At 44.8% G+C, this 22,100-nt stretch overlaps 3 protein-coding genes across 3 annotated transcripts; all 3 read left to right on the top strand.

Moving 5' to 3' along the window:
- Window positions 1-20: 20 nt before the first annotated feature.
- alkbh5 (alkB homolog 5, RNA demethylase) lies at window positions 21-4,209 on the top strand. Its single transcript, XM_046371408.1, has 4 exons — window positions 21-1,428; window positions 1,533-1,613; window positions 1,700-1,822; window positions 3,002-4,209. Exons 1-4 carry the CDS (start codon window positions 710-712, stop codon window positions 3,159-3,161), a joined length of 1,083 nt encoding a protein of 360 aa, XP_046227364.1. The 5' UTR covers window positions 21-709; the 3' UTR covers window positions 3,162-4,209.
- Window positions 4,210-5,188: 979 nt separating this feature from the next.
- mief2 (mitochondrial elongation factor 2) lies at window positions 5,189-12,602 on the top strand. The gene is made up of 8 exons (XM_046371394.1): window positions 5,189-5,387; window positions 7,137-7,296; window positions 7,857-8,022; window positions 8,139-8,236; window positions 9,605-9,781; window positions 9,926-10,089; window positions 10,406-10,558; window positions 10,643-12,602. The coding sequence occupies exons 2-8, from the start codon at window positions 7,159-7,161 to the stop codon at window positions 11,151-11,153; spliced, it is 1,407 nt and encodes a 468-aa protein (XP_046227350.1). The 5' UTR covers window positions 5,189-5,387; window positions 7,137-7,158; the 3' UTR covers window positions 11,154-12,602.
- A 535-nt stretch (window positions 12,603-13,137) lies between these two features.
- On the top strand, window positions 13,138-21,989 carry smcr8b (Smith-Magenis syndrome chromosome region, candidate 8b). Its single transcript, XM_046371336.1, has 6 exons — window positions 13,138-14,024; window positions 15,176-15,588; window positions 17,134-17,891; window positions 18,215-18,667; window positions 19,589-20,078; window positions 20,730-21,989. Exons 1-6 carry the CDS (start codon window positions 13,839-13,841, stop codon window positions 21,178-21,180), a joined length of 2,751 nt encoding a protein of 916 aa, XP_046227292.1. The 5' UTR covers window positions 13,138-13,838; the 3' UTR covers window positions 21,181-21,989.
- The last annotated feature ends 111 nt before the right edge of the window (window positions 21,990-22,100 follow it).

The following is a 22,100-nucleotide window of genomic DNA, read 5'->3' as shown; positions in this document are numbered from 1 at the left end:
CCTCCCCAAACTGGGAGGTCATCACTGAGCATGCGCAGATCAGTGGCAGGTTACACGAGTTTATTTTCAGCCTTTCTCGTCAAGACGCGTTGTGATGGTGTAAACTGATCGTGGCCAAGCTTTCTGCGCACACGACAATGTTTTACCTGAACTCGTGCAGTTACAGAACATAAGTGGGAACGTCTCCGGAGCACCGAAGCGTGGAATTTAGCAGTGACATGTGAAATGTTGCTGCGTGGTTTGTCGGTATTTCCAGGTGGCAACGGACAGACCAAGCCAGGCTAACTTAGCTTAGTTGACTAGCTAAGCAGCTCGGTTAGCTACCGCTAAAGCCTCCGCAGACTGAATGTGTTACAACGTTAATGTGCACTCGGCGTTTGTCACAGCTTGGCATGTCTGGAAGCGCCCGGTAATAACATCTACCGATTGTCAAGTTTCATAATCATACCGCTGTTTGGATGCATAGACGGGGCGACGGAGCAACTCGGCTAATGTTTGCTAGCTACTTGTGTACGCTGTGAGTGAGAGTGAGTGGTCCCATAAGCCATTGATTCCGGTCTTCAAAGGTTCCTTTTGACATCCAGCATGTCCTTTTAACCACACTCAGTTAACGTTAAAACAGCGCTGAAATGCAGCGCTGATAACTTACATGCTAACTGTTAGCTAGGAGCTCGCGTCGCACGACCCCCTTCAAATTGTTTTGGCTGACATGGCAGCCAGTGGATACTCTGACCTGAGGGAGAAGCTGAAATCCATGACTCCACACAGAGACGAGGAGAAAACGAAATACGTGGATGGGACGAGAAACGGCAGCGGAAGAGGTCGAAAGCGTAGGTTTCGAGAGTCTGACGACGATGACTATGAGCACAGTGATGACAGCGCGGACCTCCGGGAGCAGGAGGCCCGCCGGGTGAGGAGCAGCATCCTGCAGAAGAGCATCTTCACACCGGAGGAGTGCGCTCTCATCGAGGAGAAGATCGACGACGTGGTTGCCCAAGGAGAGGCTGGACTTTACCGTGAGCACACCGTGGACAGAGCACCCCTCCGCAACAAGTACTTCTTTGGGGAGGGGTACACGTATGGATCCCAGCTGGAGAAGCGTGGACCGGGCCAGGAGAGGCTGTACCGCAAAGGGGAGGTGGATGAGATCCCAAGCTGGGTGCACGAACTGGTGATCAAGCGTCTTGTGTCCTGTGGGGTGATCCCGGAAGGGTTTGTCAACAGTGCAGTCATCAATGATTATCAGCCAGGCGGCTGCATTGTGTCACATGTGGATCCTCTGCACATCTTTGCACGGCCCATCGTCTCAGTGTCCTTTTTCAGTGACAGCGCACTCTGCTTCGGCTGCCGCTTCCAGTTCAAACCGATCCGGGTGTCGGAGCCCGTGTTTGTCCTGCCTGTGAGGAGAGGAAGTGTCACAGTACTCAGGTGACTGTGGCTCTGTTTGCTGGCATGCGTTGATTAAACTGCTGTTTTTGTGGGGCTGCCGGGGGATGAAGCTGTTCTCACTTAAAGCATTTTTTCTTCCTCAGTGGTTATGCTGCTGATGACATCACCCACTGCATTAGACCCCAAGACATCAAGCAGCGGCGTGCTGTTATCATCCTTAGAAAGTGAGTGAACACACTGTCATCTTGTATGAAATCTCTCTCGCTCTGGTGCATGTGTTTGTGATCGTGCTCTCTTCCTCATTTGCCAGAACCAAACCTGATGCCCCCCGACTGGACTCTGACGGCCACTTAAGCTCTTATCCTGCAGAGAGACCAGCTCCTCTGAAAGCCAAGCGCTCTCATCGCAAAGCAGACCCTGATGCTGCTCACAGGTATAAATCCACACATACAGACGCAGCAAAGGTCTTCACGGGTCCACTACAAAAAGGCCTGTAGAAAACCTATTTGGACACAACATAGGGTCTGGTCTTAGGAAACACCTTTAAACCCCCTTTCAGACCTGCATCCCTTTACGTTCATCTGACAACATATTGGTCTCATGCCAGTCCAAGCAGCCTGTTCACTGTCACATGAAAGTCACAACTGCAGTCTGATTAGGTCAAATGTCATAACATTTTCAACATGGCATGACTCTGTTCAACTCTGAGTTGAATGCAGTCAGACTATCATCAAGGCTGCAGCACAAGGTGAAATATACACAAAGAAACAATTTTATTTCTGTGAAGCAACCAGGGCAAGTTTTTTAAAAACAAACAGAACACCCACAGTAAAATTCTGCCCAGCACTCTCTCTTTATGTTTTAATTCTTCATTCATTCTGAATGGATGAATAAATGAATACTGAGCAAACACATTTTGCATAGAGCGTAAAGGCTAATGGGAATTAAACAAGTGTCTCAACTTAACACGCTGTCATTCAATGCTTGTGCACTGCTGTAATGTATAAAACAGGCAGCAGAATTTGCTCTCTAATAATGTGAAATTAAGATAAGAACTTTATTGATCCCACAGGAAATTGTTGAAATTATGATAAATTATGAGGCTGATGTGAGAAACGTGGGCGAACGTCCTTCACACTCAAGACCGTCATTAATTAAAACTTCAAAGGCAAAATGATTTAAAATCCGCGAGTGATGCAGCCTGTGAGACAACAGACAATTCTCTTCTTTCTTAACATTATAGCATTGTTAACTCACTGCTCTCTCTCTCTCACACACACACACACACACACACACACACACACACACCAGGTCCCAAAGATCACACATCGCGGCTCTTCCTGTAAATATAAAAGTCACCCTTTTCTGAATAACAAAAAAAAAAAAAGCTATCACTTTCACAGTTTGATGAAGCCAGTAGTGTTTTGCATTGTATGTCTGAAAGGGGCTTGAGACACACTCTTCTGCAAAGGAGACAGCTGAGGCTGTAAAAATGTGCCTTTTGAGCAGGTTTTGTGAAAATTGCAATGACGAAACGTTGTGAGAATCAGTCGGGATGTGATCAGTGAGGATCCCAATCTGACTCGGCGTCTGACCCTTTTTCTGCCACCAGGCCGAGAGTTCTAGAGATGGACAAGGAGGAGAACAGACATCCGTCAGTGTCCCGCCATCGCCGTCACAGCATCAGCTCAGAGAACTACTGGAGGCGTGGACAAGACTCTGACAAACACCGGGAGAGCTCAGGGCGCAAAGTCAAAATGAGACGCCACTGAGCACGTCTCCATTCCCACATGTACACGTATAAATATACTCGCTCTTTTATGTATTTCAGCATCGCAACATTCTTTGGTCAGTCATCGTTTTCTTGCTCTGCTTTTAGTCTGGCACGAGGAGCACAGTCATCATGTCGTCTGCATTTTGATTTGAGCCTGGTTCAGTTTGAGTGCATTATTTGTTTCTGGCAGACAAAGCTGGCGTCTCTGCTACGCAGTACAGAGCCTTGAGTTACTTAATACAGTTAGGCTGACCCTTAAATTAATGATTTCTTGTTTCTATGTCCAAATACTTAAAAATGGCATGTATTTTTTTGTAACCAAGATGTACAGACTGCAAGAGGTAAAAGGAAGATGTATGTATGGATTTGTACAAAAAGAAACCTGAGCTGTAATCTAACTTGTTATAATGTACAATATGTTTGTATAGTCTTTGGTTTGGGGAACTTTTATGCAGAAAGAAACATTTGATTATATTTCTGATCCGCACCCTCCCTGTGCCATTCCAGATCTTTGCTATTTGTTCTCTTTGGCCTCCCTGTTGCAGTTTGAGTTGAAACAACTGGCACATGTGCAGTCATGCTGTCTATGTTATGATTTGATTCAGCTGTGTGGTGAAGGTCACAATATGGTGCATCAACCAAACTGAAGCTTTACGGTGTTGTGAAAAACTCAGGCCTTGTTTTACACTCCTGTTTCAGTCTGAAGTTGTTTTACCTTATATAGTGACATTTGCTGGCACTGCCGCTCTGTAATGAATCAAACATTTCCTTGTGCAAATTGGGTGATATTTGGATCAAAACTAAATTGAGCAAAACCATCCCTGTTCTCTCTTGTTTAACTGGTATCTGAACATGCAGGCAAGGAGAAACTGAAGTTCCTGTTGAATTTATCCTTGCGGTTTGCTGTGTAAACACAGATAAATTTGTTTCTTGCTCTCAGTCAGCCATACTTGGCCGAGGTACTTGTTAGCTGACTGCTAGGTTAGTCTTGAGTTACATATGAACAAAAATAAACTTGGCTCAGAGGAGAAATGACTTTCTAAAAACGGGTTTGTGGTTTTCTGAATCTCTGCTGCAGTTGTGGACTTGAACATGTTAGCTAAAGTTCAAAGTGATGGTATGCAAGAGGCAAATACTAGAGCTGTGCAAACACACAATGGGAGACTAAGTTTGTGGACGTGTAAGGTGGGTTCACTAGTTTCAGTGGTCATGTTTCTGGCCACGAAAGTGCGGGCTAAATGGAATAAAGCTGGAATTGTCAGCGTTTGTCTGCAATTCATTAATGCAGGGTTTGCCTTCAATCCAGCTGGATATTTTAAGCACCAGACCAGGGGACAAGAAGCTGGAGTGTTTCTGCAGTCAGGAGCAGAAGTTAAATTATTTATATTAAAATAAGGTTGTTATTCTAATGCAGTAAGGAAAACGTATCTACTTTTGATTATCAGTTCTGTAAAAGCAATACAGACTCCCAAACAATGAACAAAACCAAAGCTTTTCATTCAATCTAAGATAAAAAATAGCAAGGCAGACGAACAAACTACAGCTTGATGTTAATTTACCATTCCATAGGAGATTTAATTGGATCAAGTCTTAATAGTGAATGCATAAATAATTGTGGCTTTAGCTATGGTGCTGTTATAACAACATGGCTTTTTTGGGAAGAAAGACAAAAGTTAACAGACTGACAAACAATTCAATTGTTTATTTGGGTTCAAAGTTCATCAACCTGCTGGAGTTTGTCCAAAAAAAGTGAAGATAAGGAGATATAATCAAGAGCACTGAAGCAGTTACAAAACTGACCTTCTTGAAGTGAGATTGTTTTCCTGATGTAGTTATTTACTCAGAGATACAGGTCCAAAGTTCATTCTTCAGCTTGGAAATGCCGCTGGAGTTTGTCCAAAATTTTGTAGAAACTCCATCTGCTGGTGAATACCACGTGACATGGCCAAAATCACTGGAACAGTTACTACATTGACCCTCTTGTAGTGACGTTAGGAGTTCTCCTGAGGGCGCCACTGAGTTTTTACGTTGAATGCCAGACACGATTAAAATGAAGAGGAAGAAGACAGTCGCCGTTAGCTACCTGGTTGAACTGTTTATCCCATGTCTGTCAACGATAGACATTAATTTCACGCCTTTTTTCTTTTACGAGCATCGATATACGAGTTTTATCAAACGCTAATGGTGTCGGGTCGGACTCTTACTTTTCTGTCCGCACTGAGTGGTAAGTATACTTAACAATAGTGGAGGGGTAACTGACAGTGACTGCTACTGTAGCTAAATAACTAGCTGGTTGGCTTTACCAACAGACGTTAGCAGGTACCTTGAGTTGGTAGCCGTTTGCCCTTTTGCTGTTGCTTTTCATGCCTTAAAAATAACCAAGTGGTGACGTAGCTTAGCTAGACGGGTAATTTGTCATGTAACATTTCTAGGTTAATTGTCATGTCACCAATCTCTGGCGTTGCACATTCACAGGCAGTCTGTGTGTTTACTCTCACAATGACAAATCAGCAGTTAATTGATAAGGTGTGTGCAAAGATGAACATGTCAGCAGCCCAGCCAGAGGGCTGATATGTAATAATATTGCAAGTTAAATTTAAAATTCTGTGATTTATATAATTTTAAGAGACGTCACTGTGCTCTTTTTCTGCGCTGTCCTTGTGTAACACGTCTGCGTCGTGGCATCGCCGTGCTGCCACCCTCGGTCAGTGAAGCGTCCCACAAACAGGAAAGAAAGGAGTATGAAAAGCACTTTATTTAGACGAGTATATTGTTGATGTCCCATGTAGCTGTTGACTGACTGATCTGTGTGTTTATCAGCTGGTCCATTTGTGTGCAGCTCGTATCAGCTCAGCCTGTGTTGGGCAACATCTGTCAACATCAGGAGCGCCTTTGCTTTGTCTGAACGTAAAGAAAAGTGAACTCTACTCCAATATACGAACTGTCACCTGAGTACTGAGTGTGCTACAGACATTTTGTTGTGCTCTAGCTTGACCAGGAAGGTTGTTACACCCAGCATGACTCAGGCATGTATTGAGTCTATAAATAGAGCACGTCTCCATTCTTGGGATCCTGTAGCTCTAGCAAGGACAGAGGACACACACTTGGTTGAAATGGTTTCGAGTGATGTCCAGTAGAGCTAAAAATGGTCACAGGATCACATGATCTGTTTTGTACAGACTAAAAGTGTATTTATGTCATGTTCACATATGCGTCTGCTCCAGAAATGAGTAAGCTTAAAGAATTGTTGCACAGTTTTTTAACTGTAATCAAATAAATATCTTCTTCTCCATCATTTCCAGCCTCACCAGAGGCTTTGGTTTTGAGAAACGTGCTCCACTACTGCAGGTTCCTGTCATGCTTGATCACCTTATAGCCAGACCAGCAAGCTTTGATATATGACAGAAGGAAAATCAGGTGTAATTAACAATAATAATTGTAACTGCGATCCATGTGACTCACAGAAATTGCTCAGTGAGACATTACAATGAAAAACAGCCGTTGTTAATGTTATTCATTACACCTGTGATTTTCCTCCTATGACAAATTAAAATGTCTCCCGTGAAAAGGGCCTGTCCACAAACTGTCTTCTCAACAGTTTCTCTGGCACAGAAACAGCCAAGAGAAACAAACAGCTTATAAGTGGAATGCATGTCTAGTTATTCTGCGAACTTCCTGTTTTTAAAAGCAAGATTTGTCATTGTTGTAAGGTGTAAAACATGACCCCAAATGCACTGTGTGAGAGACTGCAGCAGAGTGGGTAGTTTCACAGAACAGTAAAGTCATAAACGAACATTGTACTTGTAATGAGACAAGTCACTTTTATTTTTATGGCCCATTTAGTATCTGTGCAGTATAAAATGTTTGTGTCATTTCATGATTTCTAGAGACAAAAAATGCTACAGGGTAGACTTAATTTTCCCTTCATCTGGCAGTCATGTCTTACTTTGTGCTTTTGTTTTCTCTTTCCAAGGCTAAGCACAAGAAAGGAAGCAATGAACTTCCAGGGCAGTCGGAGGCGGGGAGAGGATGGCATTGCCATGGTGATTGACTTCCTGCTGTCTAATGCCCGTCTGGTTCTTGGAGTTGGTGGGGCTGCCTTGCTAGGAATTGCTACACTGGCAGTGAAACGAGTGAGTGTTTTTTAGGTTGTTGGCCCCACATCGTGTATCGTTCATACGCACTCCTGTAACATTTTACATGCAGTCCACTGAATATCGTACACACACACTCTGAGTTGTCAGTACTGTGTTAAAATAATTGTTATAGGACGAAAACCTGTGTATCGATTGATTGTCAAAATAATTGCTGTTGGGCAGCCGACTCTGCATTAACATCACTGACATCAACTAAAGTGGACAAAGAAAATGAAAGCAGCAACACGCTCGCAGTAATAAAGTGTCTAGACTAACATATTGAACATTTTTATAATTACAAGTAAGTAGGAGGTTTGGTGGTGGAATGAATGGAAATCTCCTGCTCCTTTTACAGCATCAGCATCTAACTATTCAAGTCAGTTATAGTCATGTTCAAAGTTTCTTGGGTCTGGGTTATCTCTTTGCCTCTTTAAGTCAATTCTGTTTGCTTGCTTGTGGGTTAAGGCAATGTCTGCACTCTGTACTTGGCCTGTGTGTTATCAGTCGTGCTGTGCATACAAGACTACATGTTTGTGACAACGGGTGTTTGTGTTTAGCTAATAGAGCGTGCAGGCCGTGCAGCCGACGATGAAAAGGTGGAGCAGAAGATGGCTGAGAGCTGGGAGGAGTTGAGTTTGGTCTCTGCTTCCCCCACACTGATCAAGAAGGGCATAGAGGGTGTGGTGATGAAACACGTTGCCAAGGCAGCCAAACAGCAGAAAGGTATCGGTTACATCTCAGCACTCGAAAGTGTTCAGGCAAATAAAATACCATATATGCAGAAGGTATATGCTAATCATCATGTTACCTGACGAGTGTCTTATGTCCCTCTCAATCAGCTGACCTGTGTCAACAACCTCGGAGGTCCTCTCTGGAAATGCAGCCTAAACCTGAGTCAAAGTCCAAGAGACTCCAGCTGTGTGTCCTCAGTTTGCAGGTACACTCCGTTTCACCTCTGAGCTGTTGAAGCTATAGATTATGCAGTCCGTCTGGGCAGCTGCTGTAAGAACTCTGCTCAGTGTTGGCTTATTCATTTATGCATGTGTAGCATGTTTTGTAAAGCGTAGTGCTTAAGGGATACACATTGTTATGCACTGGTTAGGCTGCACAGAGCCCCAAGAGCCCTGCATAATCAAAATACTGTGTGTGTGTGTGTGTGTGTGTGTGTGTGTGCGTGTGTGCATGCGCGCTTCTGCACTGGCTGGATAGAAGTTAAACAAGCATGAAACAGCTTTGAATGAGTCTGCAGAACATCTACATAAGCAGAAGTGCTGTGGATTGTTCTGTACAGGCTATGTGAAGTAATTTGTTCGGTAAATGTTAGTAGAGCAAACGCATGACTGGACATAAAAAGGGATTTGAAAAGTGCGACTTGCCTTTAAATTAAGCTTAAGCAATCTTTTCTGAACAGTTGCACATCTTAATTTTCTATTTTGCATATGTGGAAAGCTGCTTTCACTATGAATACTGGCTTGTTCAGGAACAATAAGAAAAAAACAAAACATTTTTCTTGGCCATGATTTGTACTTTGACTTATTTTTGTTTCTGTAAAGTCATCCAACATTCACAATAGAATCAAAAGAGTCCATTGTTTCATTTCACATGTTTCTTACAACCTCAATCCCAAAAAGGTTGAGATGCTGTGTAAAACTGTAACTAAAAACAGAATGCAATCATTTACAAACAAACTGTGTTCAGGGGCACATGTAGTAATATTCTTCATACAGTCACGTTTCTCACAAAGTGGTAAACCTTGTCCCATCCTTGCCTGTGAAGATTGTCCAAAATTAACTTTCTGACTCAACAGCCAAGGAGACAGATATATGAAAAAAATCCACCAGTCAAGAATAATATTTTACTGGCCAAAATGTACGCATATTCAGTATGACTTCAGCCTCTGAAAATACTGTAGTAAAATAACTTGTAACTTGTAAGTATCAAAGTACACGGGGATCTGTTGTACAAAAATATCACGGAGATGCTGATTTAAAATCTGCCTCTGTAGAAATTAATGGGTTATTATGATCTTAGCACCTGTTTCCTAACATGGCTGTAGTGAGTGAACAAGAAAGTAATGACAGATGTGGCCTATGTATTTCAAAAAAAGGATAATAAGAAAAACAAATGAACAATTAGTCGTTTAAACAGCACTGCTGCCCACAGGACTATTGATTTCTGAGTTTACAAGGTGCACCTGAAAGCACCACGAAGTCCCTGTTCCTGTATGTGTAAACTCTGACATGCTGCCTGCTTGTGAACAGCTGAACACTGGACATCATTGGAAAACCTTGTCAAATTTGTTTAGGAGCGACTGCAGCAGTACTATCACACAAGGGCGGCACTGTCTCCGCACGAGGTCCAGAGGGCTCAGTCTCTGGCTCTGGACATCTGCACCGAGATCCAGGGCTTTCTGCACAGCCGTCATCCTGACATGCCCCTGGGAGAAATGAGCCTCGGAGGTTCACTACTGGATGACCTGCAGGTACACGTGTGCAATTTCTTTTCTTTTTCTAGATGATAATACGCTTTCATGCAACTTTTGTTTGTTTTATTGCCCCCCTGTGATGTCACACAGGAAGATGTTAGATGAATGACTCCTGGATTTATCTGTTTGTGTGTGTTTTAGGTAGTCAGTGCAGACCATGCATGTCTGCTGGTGCCTCTTCAGCTCGAAGCCTCTCTTTGGCGTCTTGTCCCGGGAGAGGAAACGCTGCTCACACACCCCCTGCACTGGATGGTCCGGCGGGTCAATCTGGAATATTTTCCCAGAGGACGCAGCTACTGGGACAGGTAATAACACCCAGACTAAAAATATATTTTTATTCATCAGGTAGGTTTCTGATTAGTTGATAAAATTAGCACATTATTCCTGATAATTAGCAACAGTTTTGTTTTTACCACAAAGTTTGCATGGACATCAGTAAATTACAACAAAAAGCAAAGACTGCAGATAATAATTGTAATTTATTATTGGTCAATCTGCAACAAATTCAATCAATCACGTGGTCTACAAAACGTAAAAAAAGATGTCTTATTTGACCAAATACATTTTGTTTACTGTGATTATGTGTAGTGACTAAAGCCAGGCTCTCCTTGTGTCTTGCAGGTACCTGGTGGGTGGTTACCTGTCCTCAGAAGCTGTTGTGAACATGTTTAATAAGGCCATCATGGAAACCGTAAACTGGCCGTCCATCAGCAGCACTATGGACTGTCTTGTCAGACCTGTACTGGGAGGACCAGACCTGAGACTGGAGATTCGGTATGTGCCTGTTCTCGCTTGTTTGAGTGTGTTGAACAGGATGCGCTTGCCCTCTCTGACTTTTCTACCATTATAACCTTTTAGACCCGGGAGTGAGAAAGGAGGGGCGCAAGGCAGTGATCAGCCCCTGTTCATCTCCATGTTGCCTCTGCTGAGGGAGGGGGATGTGGTTCTGACCGCCCAGCCTGAGCTCACCTCCCCCTGGGTCAACGCCTGGCACCTGTCTCTCTACCCGTGGGAGACTCAGCGCCTGGCTCAGCTCGACGCCGCTGACGGTGGATACCGCAGGCAGACGCTTAAAATACTCAAGGCGGTGTGCAGACTGAACCCCGCCCTGCGCCCACTCGAAGCCGCCCCACTGGCCAATCTCATCCTGCACCTGAGTGACGGTGAGAGCGACTGGTCCGAGATCAGCCTGGATGTAAGATTCCAGCAGTGCATCACTGAGCTGATTGGCTACCTGGAACAAGGGGTGTTGCACAGTTACTTCAAGCCAGCTGTCAATCTGCTGAGTGGCTTGTCAGAGGACCAGGTGGACCAGATGGGCTTCATGCTCTACTGTGCTGTGTCAGAGCCTGAAATACTGCTCATATAACTGTCTGCACGTACAACACAAGATTAGACATAAAGCCAGATCAGAGGAGTAACTTTTATCATCCAAGATGTTTGGTTCAAGGCAAAGGTGCTGTATTCTTCCCACTGGCCAATCTCGCCATTTATCTCCTCCATCCTGCTTTGACGTAAGGGAACAGGAGGGAACGGGGTGCAGTTGGAATGACAGCATGGCAGGCACCATGGACTAATGTCTACACTGGAGGAGGAGACTGTGAAGTGATAATCAAGCTCAACAAATAACTCAGAGGAAGTGAGATGTGATGAGGAAGTGTTTATCAAGATGACTGAGACGATGCTTCAGCGTGTGCCTGATCATAACTCCCCACACACACACAGCTGCCGCCAAGGTTGCATTTAAGTTTGTGTGTTTATCAGTTTTCACAGGGTGTGAGTGATGATCAGCGTGGACACGTACAGTTCAGTACATCCATTAACAGCAGAGGAGGAGGAGTGCAGTTTATTGCTGTGACTGATGGTGTGCGCTCTGCATCATTGTCCTAAATCTCCTTTATTACATCGTAACTATGCAGAAAATAATGACCTGCTAAAAACCACCAGGTGTTGTGCACTTATTAAACTGGACCGACTCAGAATTTTGTCAGTCGAATCTGATTCGGCTGTTCGGTATGAACGTCTGACCTTTCGTTCTATTTTCTGACGCTAATTTTCAGCCTGCTTGAGTTTTACCTGCAAGACTCTCCTTGTAATGCCTTTCTTTGTCCTCTGTGGTGTGAAAACATCAGATTTCCACGCAGTCCGAGAAAGTTCAAGTGTGTCCGACCGGCAGTGCGGTTATAAAATCCCACACACTGTGGATGGCAGTAGAGGAGGTCGTACCAATGACAGGTTTATCTGGTTTTGCTGGCAGTCATCACTGGAGCAAAGTGTGTCGAGGCAGCCAACAGGCTGGAGTCGTGCTGCTCTGCCTCATGCTGTCTCCATTTCCATCAGTTATTTTGGTGGTTTGTGTCATTTTGAGACCTGGTGTGTAAAGTTTACAGCCAGTTACACTGTTGCTCCTGCACTGATAAATTGCATCGGTTCGACTGACAGGATGCAAGTTGGCTCGTAAGGTCTTCTTGACTGATGACTCGAATCATTGGCCTTCAGGCTGGAAACACTATGTTCTGTCTGTCTGTCAGAGTTGGACTTATTTAATTCTTTAATGTGTATAATTTATTATGCCGGAGGTTGAAGTGTGCAGTAATTTGTTCGTCTTGTTTAGTTTGCTTCCCATCTTACTTGGGTAAAGTAACCCTTTAAATTGTGGTTAAACTTAACGAATAATTTTATGCACTTGCTTTTATATACAGCATGAATGTTGTGGCCATTTCTTTTTAGTTTTGCTTTGTGGGTGAGTGAAAGACTGATTTTCTCTGATTGAACATTGCAATCGCAAATAAAAATTAAAGCACTTGTTTAGATTCTCGTTCAGTGGCCCCAGTTTTTACTTTTCTGACTTGAGAGAAATCAAGCGTCAGAAAGTTTTTGAGTGTGAAACTTTCATGTGACTTTGTCAGCTTAGAAAGCGTAAACTTAATTTAACACTACTTTCGTGCAAGTGTCAATCACATTGCTGAAGACGTCATATGAGATCCATGTGATAATTGTTGCCGTCAGCTAATGGACAAGTAGCAGCATGTCACATGGACATCTGTTTGTACGTCAGTGTTGTCTTCTTGTCTCATTACAGCACTGACTTGCCCATGTGTACACTGAAAGTGTTATTGATCACTGTGATCGTTTGTCCCGTCCATACTGGCACAGAGGAGCATGGGCTGAATCCTCTGATGCTGTTTGTGGGCACGCTGAATCTTAAAGTTGATATTTACACAGAATTCGGACAGTAATTCATAATGATTTGTCTTCATTGATATGAATTTGATGGACAAAATAATAGAAACAGAAACAGTATCATATCAGTATAATTTGTGTATATACATATATACATAGAACACATACATACATACAAATTATACATACAAAGACAGCTGCTGTATTAGAGTGCAGGCACTAGGCGCTCAATGCATAATGAACTGACTTTTCTTTCAACCGGATGTTCTTAAAGATATTTTACTTTGAAACCGACGACCGGAAGTACCCGTCATTATTGCGTCCAATTTGACTCGGGACCCCCAGTCTGGTTTTCCATCCAGCGCCGCTTTGGCGACAGACACGAGCGGCATCTGCGCGTCCTTGTCACTGCGCCTGTCACATGGCTAGAAGTCCGTCAGCTTACCGGTAAAATTCGTGACTCCGAGACACAAATTTCAGGTTGAAAGTTGGCTCACTAATTACAGAAAAAGAGGAACACAAATCCCGGGACAAAGGTTAGCTAATCGTGTGACTCCTGCCCGCAGGGAAGTTTCGCTTCTCCGTTAAGTTCCTGTTAACGCCGCTTGTTTACGTGACTGTTGTTTGTTGAAAGCAAGCGGACAAGACGCTCCGTTAAGTTTTAATTTGGTGCAGCTTCGTTATCTGTCGCTTAATGACCGCGCACGACTGCGTAACAAGTTTTCTACTACTCCGCTTGTTGTAGCGTCCGTCTAAACAGCTGACTCACCGCCCGAAGGCCGGCGGCCGGGCGGCACCGCGATGCGCGATCAGTCCGTGTCGCTGTGTCAGAAACACTGATGGACCTCTATGGGCTGAACCTTCACTGAAGATGATCGGGTCACCGGACCTGCTGGCCTTCACCGGCACAGGAGGGTTTGGGGAAGCAGAGGAGTACAGTGAGGCTCAGGATCTACCTGAGGACCTATCCGTCCCGCTTTTATCTCCATCCAACCCCTGGACCTCCTCCGCCCAGTTCCACAGAGACTTCATACTGGTGGCCGAGTTCTCTGAACAGGTGTGTGCTTTTAATTTGGATTTTTTTTTAAGAAAAAACAAATTACTGCTGCTGTGATGCTGCTTTAGTGTCTCGGGTATCATTCAGAAGCAGGAAGGGACTCTGTTGTAGCTGTTTTATGGTTTTATAATGTGAAACTAGCAGTTTACTGATTTACTGATCCCCTGGAGAAATACTGAGTGTTACAAGCAGCACAAAAACTCACAAATCTCTCAGGGTTTCTAACCAGCAAAAAAAAGAAAACAAACATATTTTTTAAATTTTCATTATCGATTTGGTTACGAGCTCTTTACCTCCAATGAACCAATTAATCATTTTGTCTCAAAAGTGTCAGAAAACAGTGAAAAAGAAAACTGTCCATTGCAGACATGCAAAAGCAGCTGGGCTTGCTTTAAGTTCTTGAAGACGTTTTACTCCTCATGTGTTCGGCCATGCAAAACAGATGTTATCTCCTCAAGACTTCCTCAGTGAACAAACTTCAACTCACCACCAGTTGCGACACCTTTGAAGCCTGAGCTGCAACACTAATTTAGCTGATAAAATGCAGCAACATATAAATTAATTTAATAATAACAATTAAATTTCCTGAGCTTCTTCTGGTTTTTCTACGATTGCGTGTTTTTTTGTTAAAATTAGTCAATTAAAAATCATTTAGAATATTTTTAAGCATTTAAGTTTTTAAATGAGCTGGCCTCAGGTGTTGTACACAACCCTCCTCTACTTATTTTTATCCATGTATAGTTCCTTCACACTCGTAGCAGAAGAGGAACCAAACCTAAGACCAACAGGATGGACCCCTGCCACCACAGAACCACCACAGAGGAAACTCTGCAGGCCATAAGACATGATAAGATAATGAACCGCAATGTGTCCCGCTGAGACCGTTGGACGCATGTCATCCTCCCATCTCTGTTTCATCACATGATGGCTGAAGAGTGGAGAGCTGCAAATGAAGATTAGTTCATTGTTGATTTAGTTAAGAGTTCATTTCCCTCAAAGAAAATTGGAAGAAAAAACAATTAGGAAATAGGAATAGTTTCAGACACTAATAGTTTCTACTTTAGACCTCTTCAGTGATAACATTTTGAAAGGGATTTTTAAAAATATTTTCTGGTATTTCATATGCTGAAACGATGTGATCATGTCTCCAGGTGGGACCCAAGCCTGTGCTGACGATACCGGACGACCCCAGAGTCATCGGGTCGTTTGACCTCAACCACTTCTCTCTTCGCCTCATGTCTGTGGACTACCAGGCGTCGGGCCCAAGCCAGGCCCCTCCTGCATCTCCCGGCCCCCGCCTCAACTTCAGCGAGGACTCCAAAGTGATTCTGGGAGACTCGGCCAAGGACGCGTTTGCTTACGTTCACCACATGACCCTGTACGACCTGGAGGCTCGGGGCATGGTGCGTCCTTTCTGCATGGCGTACGTTTGCTCGGACCAGGCGAAGCTGATGGAGAACTTCTCCGAGCTGTCGACGCGCTTCTCCCAGGCCTCCGACAGCCTCAAGACGGGAAACAGACAAGCGTTTTCTATGGAGCTGCAGAGGAAATTACAAGAGCTCGAGTAAGATCAGGATCTGCTTTGATGAAATAACAACACACACGTACCTGAGCATTAGCGCCTGGCTGATTCATCAGCGCCCACCCCTTACAGGTCACACATGCTAGAAATTAACAGCGAATGTTCACCTCCATTCACTTCCATTCTTTGCCAGCGAAAGGACGAGTAAAACATTAATTTCTGGTGTAAAAGGAAATTCACATCTTGGCTTTGTGATCTTTGACCTGCAAAGCCGTAGCAGCATGGCAGAGTGTGTGTGTGTGTGTGTGTGTGTGTGTGTGGTTGGTCCAACTTGTAGTTTCTTCATATTGAGCCAAGATGGAGGAGACTGTGATTGTGTCTTGTCCAGCTGGTATTGTGCAACCTGCTCCACCAGTGGGATGCTGCTCTCTGATATTGGCCGCACAGGTGATTTCAGGACTGTGTTGGTGTGGACAGACTCACTCATTAGTCAGTGAAACTCTTTAATTTGTGTTTTGGTGCGACCTACAGTATATCCGGATTCTGCAGACTCGCAGGTAAGAGTTCTCCTTTGTTCGGCTTTGGCTGGGCGGATGTGGCTCGGGTCAGCCAGCAGAGACTCTGTGTTTGTTCGGAAATGCAGAAATTATTAGTTTAGCTTGTGTCATCGCCACATTTAGCGCATTATCAGACTGCAAAGTGCTGCTTTAAGGGTGGAAACCTAATGTGACAGCAGAGGCCTAATTAGCCAGATGAAATGAGGGCACTTGTGCTAACCCGGGGACATGTGAAGTCACTGGACTTTGTGAACCGGTTAGGATGATAAAAGTGTAATTTGTCCTGTCCTAACAGGTGCAACAAAGCTAACAGCTTAGTGGCATTTGTGCCAGTGAAGTTTAGTCTGCACACACCCACACAGCACACAGCAGAAGTCAAACCAGCCACATTCAGTGAAAACACCTTTGTTGGTGAATTTTGCCGTGACACGCTCCAAAATGGACGCACGTGATTCTAGCATTGTTTCCACATGTGTCGTGAGTGCATACGGTCCGTGTGTTCATACGTTTTGGTCGAGCTCTTGCAGATATGAGTCACTGCTGCAGTTGATGTCACAAAGAGCTACAAACACGTGGTGATTCAGCTGTCACTTACTTGTCAGATTAATTGGTTGTTTGGGTTAGAAAATGTCACAGAGTGATGAACAATGCTGATCACAGTTTACCCGAGCCTTCATACTGATTGCTTTATCTGATCACCAGTCTACAACCCAAAGCTTTTGTTTACGTTTTAGAAGATGGAACCCGAGAATATTTTCCTTGATAACTTGAAACACCAGTTATTGTCAAGGCTGTTGTTCTTTATTCTGACCTGTAGGCAGTGATGATCTCGTTAAAATGCAGGCTCTGATGGCACATGCAGTCCTCCAGCGGTTTAACTTCTTGCCTTGTTGCACTGACATACAGGTGTACTCCGGTACCTGGCGACATCACCATTGGGTGTGGTTGTAGAAGCTACAGGGCACATTTATGGCCGCACCCATCGGTGAGGCTGGAGCTGACTAACTTGGACTCTCTCTGACTGTTTCAGGTACACACGGTTGACTCTGCTACAGGCGACAGAACGTCCAACAACGGCAAACGGGTCCACGAAGGTCAGAGAGAAAGCAGACGAGCTTGAAGCTGTGGAGCTTTCAATCTTAAATCACAGAGACCTTCTCCGCCAGGTCACTTCCTACCCAAACAGGAAGCTGAAACAGCCTGACTTCCTGCCCTACGACCCGGCTGACTCCCTCACTGATCCAATTGGGTTCCTGCCTTCTGAGTCCTTTCCCCTCCTCTCCAGCTCCAGCTCCACCCCCACCTCTGAGCGCCATCTGAAGCCTCTGCAGGAGCTTTGCAACAGCTACTTCCTGTCACTGGTGAAGGAGCAGCTTGCTGATACAGAGCGCCGCCTACGCGGCGACAGGAGTGTACTGCAAACTGCTCGCGTCACGCGTTCGCTCTCCAAGAGACTCAACCTCACCAACTTCCTGTTTGAGCTTTGGAGCCCAGAGGACGGCGATGAGGAGGAGAGAGAGAGCGCTGAGGCTGAGCTACGGGGGCCGACAGGGACGAAGAGCGGCGTCGAGGCCTTTCAGTCAGAGCCGATGAGCCTGGAGTCGTTTTGCTCCTGTGTGGAGGAGATCCCGATCAAACTGGAGGCAGGACAGGCCAGGACAGCGACCCCTGACCCCAACGTTTCCATGGAGATGACAGAAAGCGTGAGCAGCGGCGACAGCATCGAAGTGCTCGGGACTGAGAAGTCTTATCGGACGCAGCATGTTGTCGCTGGATCCGACAGCAGAGGTATGAAGCAGTTTGATGACTATTTGAATCGAACATCTTTGGTAATTTATAGTTCACTTAAGATCTGAGATGTGGTGTCTTTTGCCACACTGAAAATGAAATAATAATTAACTGCAGAATTGTCTTTTATCCAATGTTCTGCCCCCGTAGACACAAGTGACATATGGGCACCAAAAAAAGAACTTGTAATGTCAGTCAAAAATAAGATTGATAAAAAGGGGCCAACTACAATATTGATGCCTAATTAATCATCAAAATGCAGAACATGCCCTCAAACGCCTCTGTTACGACTGGACCGGCTGACAGTTCACTCTGTTCAACAGAAACACCAGCTGGGATGACGGACGCCTCGAGCAGGCGACAGGCGGCAGCAGACGCCGGAGTCAGACGCGTGCGAGCGTACGCCAGACGAGCCAACAGCGAGGACAGCATCGAGGTGCTGACCACTGAGTCCATCCATCCTGACGACCTCACTGCCATCACAGAGGAAGAAGCGGAGCACCAACCTCTGAGTAACGGCTTTGAGAATGAGGAAGAGATACCACCGACACAGTGTTGCCCCCAAAGTGCCCTCAAAGAGGAGACGACGTCGAATGCAACAACTTTAGCGAGTGGAAATGAACATGAAGGTGATGGTCAAGTCAACAGGGATGAGTCCTCAAAGCAAACGGCTGCTTGTGAAGAGGTTCTAACCAAAGAGGAGGAGGCCAGTGGGTGTTTAAAGAGCGAGAGAGTCTGTGAAGACAAGCCAGAGGAGACGTCCACACTGCTGCAAGGTAAAACAACTGAGCCTTTCAACTGCTGAACATTACTAATATTCCCTCCTTACATACATTATGTCAAAGTTGAACCAGGAAGTCATTCGGTGAGCTGTAATGGATGTTTACAACATATAGTTTGGGGAAATTGGCCACCGCCTTGGTTTTCACTTCCAAATAAGTTTGTTTCAAACCTGCCTGATCCTCATTGTTGTTGCCACTTGTGAAAATCATATGAGGATCTGACTCAGTCAGTGCAGTGTTGTTGTTACTGATACACATCAAGACAAGACAGGTTTATTTGTACAGCCCATTTTTACAAGCAGTTTCTCTCAAAGGGCTTTACATAACATCATAGCAACATCATCTGCCCTTCGACCCTCACATCGACTAAGGAAAAACTCCCAGAATAACCTTTAACAAGGAAAAAATGGGAGAAACCTCAGAGTGAGCAACAGAGGAGGGATCCCTCACCCAGGACGGGCAGACGTGCAATGGATGTTGTACAGGCAGGACAGCAGTTAACAACATGAGATATGTTCAGTATGTTCAGTCAGGGGAGAGCTGATGGAGGCAGCTCCTGGTGGGCAGGCTGGGCCAGCGAAAGCAGGAGCAGCAAGTTTGTTGATGAGCAGGGACGGCAGGCAGGGTAGAAGCACAGGGAAGGAGGTGATGCAGGCGGAGGTTGGTGCCGGTGGATGGAGCTCTAGAGAAATCTGTGAAGACACAGAGAAACACTTAGGCCAGACTACACAGTCCGGGTGATATGTTCTACATGTGAATTAAAGGACAGGTCCTGGTGGAAAATGATTTCCTCACCGCTGTTATAGTTAAAGGTGATGCCATCCAGGGTGGCGGCCCGGCTAGAAAATCAGGAACAAAGTGGTAATAAAGCAGATGTATTCCTTTATGTATTAAAACTGTTGTTACTGTTATTAGCTGAAGAGGAGGTGGAGTCCGAAGTCCATCAGACGGTACCGTCAGTGCCCAATCTCCGTGTGAACTTCGCCCCTCCTGTTACGCTGGCTGAGGTCAACCAGTGGTCTCCGCCTTCCGTTCTTCTCAGGCTGATGAGCGTCGACGAGTCGTCTGACTGCACCAGCTTCACCGGCTCCTCAGAACCGCCCTCTCCCACCCAAAACATCCCCTGCAACGTCCGCTCAGACAGGAAGAGGAGAAGGAGGGCTGGACTCAGAGCCCTCAGGTTCCTCAAACAGAACTCGTTCTCCCAGCATGCCGTGTTCTGTCTGCTGAGCGGTCGGCCGCTGGTCGTCATCGGAGGAGACGAGAGCTTGGTCAGAAAGCTGGTGGATGCTCTGAGCCTCTTCCTGCCTGCTCCTGGTCCTGATGGAAACGCTGTGATGCTGTGTTTGACCACACCGCTTCAGCTGACCGACCTGCTCGCCTGGAGACTGATAGGAATACACAGGTACTCTCACCTGTCTTTGTAGGTTAAGTATTCAGCAGTTTGTTGAAGCTGATAATAATCTGTACGCTTTCTGAGACTTTTCTCTTTGTCGTGTTCCCTAAATGTCCTTAGAGTGAAGGTTTTAGAAAACAATAAAATACCAAATCACAAAAACTGCACTGACAAGGAGAAGAATCAATCATAACAAGTGGTTTCAAAAACGAACATCACTTCCAATCAATTCCACCCGACTGCAGGGCGAATCATTTTGTACGTTTGCTGGATTAAAGCCGCTCTAATCAAAATTCTTATAGTGACAATGGATGAAATGAACGTGTGAAATGAGAAAGGTGTTGAGTTCTGTAGGCTACCTGCTCAGCACCAAAAGGCAGACTGACCTCATAACTAGCTGGTGAGTCAGAGGAGTTGGTGGTGGAGACCAAAACAGAGCGCAATGAACTCATACGTAGCAGAAATACGACTCCAAATGAATGCTAATGTGCTAATGTTTGCTAACACATTCACTTTATCAGCTTCTAAGATGATAACTCTGTGGGTCTGTGTTGTCATTTCTGCTTTAAATGCATTATTCTTGTAAGACATGACTATGCGTGGCTGTCAAATACAACAGTAAGAACAAATGAAAACTAATTAACTGTTGTTCTTGTCCAGATCACCTTTGAGCTCTTCTTCAGCCAGCGTTCTTCACTCTCTGACTCGCTACCGTCGTTACTTGGCCCTGCTGGACCTGGACCAGAGGACGCTGCACTGTCCGTCATACTCCGGCTCCCTCATCAACAGACTGGCCGACCCTCAAACTGGCATCAGCCGAGGCATGACCTACATGCTGCACGTGGAGAGCTGCCTGACCGCGCTGGCCAACCAGGCTCTGCTGTACACCTTTAGCCCCGCTTTACACCACCCGAAGGCTGCTGGAGGGAAGGATGGCACCGAAGACAAGGACCTCCTGTTCACGCGAGGAATCTGCAGCAGCGAGGATGATTTGAGAGTGATGCACTTCCTGTCTGAGCTCATCAAACAGCGCCACGCGAGACGTGGGCCACCGGTTTTAAGGATCTCTTACAGCTCATTGCACCTGCACAAAAATACATATACAGCATAAACACTGGATGGACAAACGCAGAGTTTCATCACCTACTACTGTGAACGTGATAAAACACAAGAATTGAGATTTTATGTTTATCTGCAGTGTTGCAACTCGGTGCGTTTGCATGATTTTTACTCCACTGATGCTGTGGGGGACACAAGTGCACTTTTACGACGTGTAGTGTTTTTAAAATGAACCACGTGAACATGTTTGAGCCACATATCAGCACTGTATAATTTTATAAGGCAAGGAAAGAAAAAAACAACCACCACCACCTCAGAACAACAGATGTGAGATTACTGTTAAGCCGACGTTGTATTGTTTGCCGCCTGTAGTTAGTGGATCTCGGTGATCCAGAACTACATGGACGGTAACTCGTCTATCAGGTGTGTCGCTCTCTCGGCTTAGCTGCAGTTTAAAATCATTTCAGACGGGATCTGACAGGGTTTCTCCCAGCTGTAAGCCCAGTTTAATGTGACTGCTCCTTAAAATCAAACGTCGAGTTCGTTGATGAGAAAACTGTTTATTTTTTTTAATAGATTTTTAAAAAATTTTAATGCCAAAAGCTAATATATTTATGAGCGTAGATTTAAAAATCGTGTGTCCCCTCAGTCTACTTCCAGTATCTACTATTCAATATCATATTCTAATATAAATATCAATTAAGCTACTTATTACGGTGATCATTTCAGACCAGTGATTTATTTCACGAGCAGCTGTCTGGTTGTTTTACACTGCACTTTTACGTTTATTACTTTTGTGATGCAAATATGACGATTTTAGTTTGTGTATATTTACTCTGAAAATAAAAGTCATATATTTTACGTTGGGATTCTAAGTTAAGCAATAATATGACAATCCGGAGCAACAACCGCTTTTCTAAAAACAAGTAAATTTTTCCATTTATTCATTTCTCACTTCATTCATTAATTCAC

Source organism: Scatophagus argus, chromosome 2 (genome assembly GCF_020382885.2).
Source record: "Scatophagus argus isolate fScaArg1 chromosome 2, fScaArg1.pri, whole genome shotgun sequence".
In the NCBI taxonomy this organism is placed as follows: domain Eukaryota; kingdom Metazoa; phylum Chordata; class Actinopteri; family Scatophagidae; genus Scatophagus; species Scatophagus argus.
Note: the sequence above shows the minus strand (reverse complement) of the source record. Positions and strands in the feature narration are given on the sequence as shown.

Bases quoted from the DNA above. Each gene is read 5' to 3' on its own strand.
- alkbh5 (XM_046371408.1), top strand. From the start codon at position 710: ATGGCAGCCAGTGGATACTCTGACCTGAGGGAGAAGCTGAAATCCATG. The intron at 1,429-1,532 runs GTGACTGTGGCT...TTTCTTCCTCAG, and splicing joins GGAAGTGTCACAGTACTCAG to TGGTTATGCTGCTGATGACA. The intron at 1,823-3,001 runs GTATAAATCCAC...TTCTGCCACCAG, and splicing joins GACCCTGATGCTGCTCACAG to GCCGAGAGTTCTAGAGATGG.
- mief2 (XM_046371394.1), top strand. From the start codon at position 7,159: ATGAACTTCCAGGGCAGTCGGAGGCGGGGAGAGGATGGCATTGCCATG. The intron at 7,297-7,856 runs GTGAGTGTTTTT...GTTTGTGTTTAG, and splicing joins CTACACTGGCAGTGAAACGA to CTAATAGAGCGTGCAGGCCG. The intron at 8,023-8,138 runs GTATCGGTTACA...CCTCTCAATCAG, and splicing joins GGCAGCCAAACAGCAGAAAG to CTGACCTGTGTCAACAACCT.
- smcr8b (XM_046371336.1), top strand. From the start codon at position 13,839: ATGATCGGGTCACCGGACCTGCTGGCCTTCACCGGCACAGGAGGGTTT. The intron at 14,025-15,175 runs GTGTGTGCTTTT...TCATGTCTCCAG, and splicing joins TGGCCGAGTTCTCTGAACAG to GTGGGACCCAAGCCTGTGCT. The intron at 20,079-20,729 runs GTACTCTCACCT...GTTCTTGTCCAG, and splicing joins AGACTGATAGGAATACACAG to ATCACCTTTGAGCTCTTCTT.